Source organism: Oryx dammah, unplaced genomic scaffold, assembly GCF_014754425.2.
Source record: "Oryx dammah isolate SB20612 unplaced genomic scaffold, SCBI_Odam_1.1 HiC_scaffold_9, whole genome shotgun sequence".
NCBI lineage: Eukaryota > Metazoa > Chordata > Mammalia > Artiodactyla > Bovidae > Oryx > Oryx dammah.
The window spans coordinates 4710550-4717294 of NW_024070193.1; the positions used below are offsets into that span (position 1 = coordinate 4710550).

A 6745-nucleotide genomic window follows, 5' to 3' on the forward strand; every position below is an offset into this window, starting at 1 on the left:
TTTTTTTTTCCCATATTGCTTGTGGGTTTGTGGACAGAGAATCTGGCCCCATCACTTCAAGGCAAATAGATGAGGAAACAATGGAAACGGTGACAGACTTTATATTTTTGAGCTCCAAAATCACTGCAGATGGTGACTGCAGCCATGAAATTAAAAGACGCTTGCTCCTTGGAAGAAAAGTTATGGCCAACCTAGATAGCATATTAAAAAGCAGAGATATTACTTTGCCAACAAACGTCCGTCTAGTCAAGGCTATGGTTTTTCCAGTAGTCATGTATGGATGTGAGAGTTGGACTATAAAGAAAGCTGAGCACTGAAGAATTGATGCTTTTGAACTGTGGTGTTGGAGAAGACTCTTGAGTCCCTTGGACTCTCAAGGCATCCAGTCCATCCTAAAGGAAATCAGTCCTGAATATTCATTGGAAGGACTGATGCTGAAGTTGAAACTCCAATACTTTGGCCACCTGATGGGAAGAACTGACTCATTGGAAAAGACCCTGATGCTGGGAAAGATTAAAGACGGGAAGAGAAGGGGACAACAGAGGATGAGATGGTTGGATGGCATCACTGACTCGATGGACATGAGTTTGAGTAAACTCTGGGAGTTGGTGATGGACAGGGAGGCCTGGTGTACTGCAGTCCATAGGGTCGCAAAGAGCTGAACACAGCTGAGCAACTGAACTGAACTTGTGGACAGGGAATCCTGCACAGAGGAAAAAAAAATCCAAATACCTCTAAGGGCTGCCAGTGAAAGAAAACCCCCACCTGACCTCCCCTTCTCCAGCTCCCCCCAGCTCCCTGGCACTGTACTCTTTCATCCCTCCTGAGGGGATCTCTGAATACAAGAACCACAGTTCATCTCCTGCACCATCACACAGATGTAAAAATTGTTCTCTGCTCTGCTTTGTTCACTTAACAATATATCCTGGAGCTTATTGCACGTCTGCTAAGAGTGACATAGTGCCCTGCAGTTCCAGATGGGCCCCAGTGGATCCAAGCAGATCTCTCCTGATTGACAGCCAACCAGGCTTTTTCCAGTTCCTGCTTCTGTAAATCTTGCTGCCCTGAGATCTTCCCCACCCAGGGATCAAACCCGCCTCTCTTACGTCTTCTGCATTGGCTGGCAGGTTCTTTACTATTAGCACCACCTGAGAAGCCTTGCAGAAGGTACACATGTGTTAAATTTTCAGGTTGCCACCCAAAGAGATGGTATTGATTTACACCTCCACTGCTGTATATGAAAGGTAACAGGTCTATGTGTCTGTCTGATTTAATGCTTAGCTAGGATGGCAGTTCTTCTAATCCTGGGGTCTGGTTGGGAGATCAAGTCTGGAATTTCAGGTTTGTAATCCACCGCCATCCAACCATCTGACCCTGGGGACACAAAGTGTGTCTGGGAGTTGGGACGGTGGTCAGGTTACCTCTCCAGACCTCAGCATCGTCACCCAAGAATGAGGAGCGGACTATAGCTGGTGATCTAAAAGTTCCCTTCCACCTCTAGTCTTTCTCTTCTCTGAGTCTCTACGTCCCTATCTGTAAAGTGGGACTTATAGTCCCTATCCCACTTATCTTGTGATGTAAGGCTGACGTAAAGGGGACGTACGGATGCCTTGAGGTGGTGAACATGACTGGAAAGTTAGGTGCTCTGCCAAGGAAAGGAGTAACAACTAACACTCTTGGATTCCCCTTGCCAAACCACCAGCATGGCTTGAGACATACAACAGGTGCTCCAAGTTTTAGCCTGAAGAACTATTGTATGGGGAGGCAGAATAATGTCCAGGCTGTCCAGAGGTAGGCGAGTCTTCACTGATGTTGTTCCCTCTGCCTAAAATGTGGTTCCCTCTAAGTATGTCTGGCACACTTCTGTATCTCCAGGAGGGATCAGGGAGCCTGGCACACTGTGGGTGCCCATTAACTCTTTCACTATGGAGGCTGTTCCCAGGACTAGTGTGACAATGCTCTCCTCCAAGGCATCATCTGACTTGGGGAATGATTGGTGCACAAGCTCCTTGGGATAGTTGCTTTTCTGCTCCCTCTATCCCTTCACTTCCTTTGCCTGGGGTAGGTAGATCCAAAAAAACCTCCTATCCAGGGGTCAATGACCAGAGCAACACACTGGGAAGACAGTAGAAACTGGTGGAGGGTGTGGTGACCCAGGGCAGCTGTTGTCAGGAGGAAATGCAAGCCCACTGTTTCCCAAGAGATTCTCAAGAGAAGCCATAAATCCATAATTTCCCTGAGTTCTCCTGGCTGTAAAACGTTGGTTACTGAGTTTTTTCTCTGGCCATGGGATTTCCCAGGCAAGAATACTGGAGTGGGTAGCCATTTCCCACTCCAGGGGATCTTCCCGCCCCAGGGATCGAACTGGTGTCTCCTGCATTGGCAGGTGGATTCTTGTATCATTAGCGCCACCTGGGAAGCCCAACAGGCCAGTTCTGTTCAGTTCTGTTCAGTCGCTCAGTCGTGTCCGACTTGTTGCGACCCCATGGGCTGCAGGAGGCCAGGCTTCCCTGTCCATCGCCAACTCCCGGAGTTTACTCAAACTCATGTCCATTACAGTTTTGAAATTTTAGAAACTGCGGCCTTCCCTCACTATAGGGATGAGAAAACTGGGCCGAGAGGGGGAGACATTTTCCAGAGGCGACACAGTCAAGATCAGAGCCCAGGTCCACTTGGCCACTTTCTTCCTCTCTCGGTCTCTCCCTCACTCCCCCTCCCTCTCCCCCGCAGCCCCCAACTCCTCCCCATCTTGACCGTCTCTGCGTCTTTCAGTCTCCCTGGCGTGGTCTGCTCTGATCTCTCTGTGAATCTCTCAGCCTCCGTCTCCATCTCCGAGTCTGTCCTGTGCGCATCTCTGTGCGATTCTCTCAGCATCTCTGCCTTTGTCCCCTACCCGGCTGGGTGTTCTCTTAGACATCAGACCTTCGAAGCTGGATGCAGAAACCACCCTGCTCCAGGATCCGATTCTGCGGCTCGTGCCTCCTCCCCCCGCTCCTCCGCCCGCCGCCCCCGCCGCCCCCGCCCCAGATTTCCGGCGGAGCAGGCAGGCAGGCGGGCCAGCGGGCGGGGTACCCACGGGGCCCGCTGCCGTCAGCGTCCCTTCCCGGCGGCCGCGACCCCTCCGCGCTGACCTCACCCGCACCGCCGCCTCGCGCAGATATAAGCAGCGGCCAGGCGGCGAGGAGGGCAACCGGCGCCCCGGGTCCTACCAGCGCTCCTCCACTCCTGACCCGCCGACCCCAGACCCCGAATCTCCGGATCGGAGCCCAGGATCCAGGACCGGTCCGCGGAGCTCGTGCCGGGCAGGTAACCACTCTCGGTCCCTTCTCCCCGCGGGCGGCGTCCGGGGCCCGGGAAAGGGGGGTGCTTTGTCCGCCCTCCAATGCGCCCCGCGGAGAAAAGCGGCTTTGGAGCGCGGAGCGCGCCCGGGAGGGGCGCTGCGCTTCCACCCCCGGGTCTTCTACGGCGCAGGCCGGGTCCCGACGGAGGCACAGGGCGGGCACAGGGCTGGCGGTCCTTCCCGGCGCGCACTGCCCGGCCTTTGGAGCCGCGCATCGCGGGGAGGTTCGCATCCTACCGCTGCCGGGCTTCCCCAAGCTGGAGGTCCGCGCCAGGATGCCGGGGGGCTGCGCTGGGCAATCAGGGCACCGGCGGGAGAGCCTGGGAGTTAGAATTCGAATCCGGATCTTACAGACTGTTCACGGTGGCAACCGACCTCAGCCTGAGAATCTCAGTCTCGGAGCTAGAAATAGGATTTAGCCGATTGAAATTAGCCTCTTACTGTTAGAATTTGATTCCTAGCCTGGCCCTAAAATCTTAGCGTTAGAAATAGAGTCAGCGTTGCAATCAGAACGCTGTAGAAGGCGTGTTGGAATAAAAAGATTGCTTTGGGAACCTTGAGGGAGAATTTTAGCCTGCGACGCTGCAGGTTAGCGTCCTGGCTGTTGGGCCCGCGCCGCAATCTTGGTGGTTACACTTCTGTCATTGAGAAGTGGTGGTGGAGATGGGGTCCCTGACTCTCGCAGGTAGACCTGGGGGCGGGCAGGCTGTCCAAGCATCCTTAGGGCTGAGGATGCCCAGGACTCAAGGCAGGTCCTCCAGCTGACCTCGCCCAAACGTGGCATGTGGTCCTGCTCCCGGGAGGGCATTTGAACGGTTGATCCCCCCCTCCATAGAGCAGCCATAGAGCAGGCTGGGACGGAAGCGCAGCGGTGTGCCTTTTTTCTCTTCCTGTCTCCCTGCCCCAGACGCCAAGATGCCCAGCCCTTGGTTTCTGCTAGCCGTGGCTTTGAGCCTGGCCCTGACCAGTGTCCCTGGAGGCTGCGCACAGCTGGATGTGGCCCAGCAGGAGGTGGACCTATCTGAGCAACAGGGCCTGGAAGACCTCCTGCGGCAGGCAGAGCGCCTCCTCCTCCTCCGGGAAGACCTCCAGCGACTGCGAGAAGACCAGGATGACAGCGTATCCGGTGAGGGCTGGGACTGCGTGGGGGTGCGGGTTGGGAGAAGGACGCCAGCCGGAGAGGGTTAGGGGACACCCGGCCACAGAGGAGGGAACGACTTAGCCATTCAGCCTCTTGCCTTTCAGAAACTCCCCCTGGCCACACCTTCGGCAGGTGGTGAGTTGACTGCTTCCTGGGATCAGATTCCTTTTCCATCTCAGTTCTGGGAATATTTCAGAGAGCAGACCTTCTGTGGGAAAGAGTCTGTGCCAGGGAGAGAGAGTTTCTTTGTGTGTTACAGTGTGAATTACTAGGCACCTGTTCATACTAGACACCGGTATGCCAAGCACCCTTCTAAGTACTTGAAACCCCTTGTAGCAGGATTTGATCTTCCTAAGTGTCAGATCCTAAATCTATCTGCAGTGCAGAAGACCCAGGCTCAATCTCTGGGTGGGGAACATTCCCTGGAGAAGGAAATAGCAACCCACTCCAGTATTTTTGCCTGGAGAATTCCATGGAGAGAGGAGCCTGGCGGGCTATGGTCCATGGGGTCTCAAGAGTCGGACACGACTTAGCGACTAAACCACCAAGGCTCAGACAGGTACTGTTATTACCCTTCCCTACCCCATTTTACTCAGAAGGAAACTGAGGCTCAAAGAAATTGAGTTGCTTATGGTCACACAGCTGGGGAGTGGAACCAGAGGCCATGCTCTTGACTACCTGTGTGAGTGTACCTGGGTCTATGAGGCCTGAGAGGCAGGTGCAAGGCCATGAATCTGGGTGAATGCTGTGGGAATCTGTCTTGCCTGGAAGAAAGGCTGGAGTGGGCATCTGTGGGTCATAGGGTCCCTCACTGACCTCTTTCCTTCCCCAGAGTCCCAGATCTTTCAACCTGATTGGTTCTCCAAGCGTCAGCATCCTGGCAAAAGGGAGGAGGAGGAGGCAGACGAGGGAGTGGAAGGAGAAGAGGAAGAAGGAGGGGCCGTGGGACTCCGCAAACGGCAGCACCCCGGCCGGAGGGACGATGTGGCGGCATGGGCGGTGGACGCGGGTCAGCAGAAGCGGCAGCATCCCGGCCGGCGCGCCTCCTGGCTTGGGTACGCTGTCACCAAGAGGCAGCACCCAGGCAGACGGCTGGTGGACCCCAGGCCCCAAAGGAGCTGGGAGGAGGCAGGGGAGGAGCAGGACGAGGGTGGAGAGCTGATGCCCGAGAAACGCCAGCATCCTGGAAAGAGGGCCCTGGGGAGCCCGTGTGGACCCCGGGGACCCTGTGGCCAAGCCAGCCTTCTGTTGGGCCTCCTCGATGACCTGAGCCGGGGGCAGGGGGCCGAAGAGAAGCGGCAGCACCCTGGGCGGCGAGCAGCCTGGGCCAGCGAGCCCCTGGAGGAGTGAGCCTGGTAGCCTGTAAACTCAGTTTGTGGTCTAAGAGTGTCTTGAGCCCTGTGTGTCCTACCCACTGTGACCCCTCTTTTCCCCTCCTCTTTAGATGCCTGACGATATTCCTGAGCCCCCAGTTTACACATATGTCAAACTCTTGGCCTCGCTTGCCTATATCAGGGACTTGAGAAAGCCAGCTGATGAGTTCAAACCCTGTGTCACCCCATTCAGCATCACTGGCGAGGCGACAGACCCCAGAGTCCCTCTCCCCAACCCCTGCAGGCCTGCTCCCCTCCCTAGCCCTAAGATGAGCATGCTGTGTCTTCTAAGGGACCCCCAGAGTGGAACAGGGTGCTATTGATGTGAGCAACCAAGGAGGGTGGGTGGAGTTGAAGCCAGCATGTCCAGATCCAGCTTCCAGCCCTTGCCACGTGCCAGGATTTGCCATGTATAAACTTCACCCCCAGCACCGAGGTTCTCTTCTTGGGCATCCTTTTGTGGTTAGGAAGAGCCCCTCCCCACAGCTGTGTTCCACTTGGGAGAAACGTTGTAGGTGGTGCTGTGTTGTGTGGTGGCTGTGGGAATAAACACTTGCAGGAATTTGTAAACATCACCCTGGAAGTCACGGCTCGTATGTATCCTTCTAGGCACCTTTCTCCTATTCGTGCTAATAAAACCTGCATCTGAATAACATCGGTGGTTGCAGTTATATCTCAGCTGGCGTGGGATTTATCTTTACAGCATTGAGAGGGGACAGGCTGAGAGCTCCCCAGCTCTGCTGAGAAGGGAATCAGGGACCTTGCAGGGGTGAAAAGTCCTCTCCCTCATCCTCAGCTCAGAACAAGCTCCAGGGAGGTGGACGGGAGCTCTGGAGCCCGTTTGACACCTGGGGAGACTGAGGCCTGGAGAAGAGGAGGGACTTGCCAGAA

At 55.4% G+C, this 6745-nt stretch overlaps 1 protein-coding gene across 1 annotated transcript; it reads left to right on the forward strand.

Annotated features, from left to right (window-relative positions):
* Positions 1–1206: 1206 nt before the first annotated feature.
* On the forward strand, positions 1207–6509 carry TRH (thyrotropin releasing hormone). Its single transcript, XM_040247267.1, is given in 5 exon segments — positions 1207–1244; positions 2731–2998; positions 3000–3306; positions 4248–4466; positions 5314–6509. Coding segments are annotated over 5 exon segments (1350 nt in total). The 3' UTR covers positions 5832–6509.
* The last annotated feature ends 236 nt before the right edge of the window (positions 6510–6745 follow it).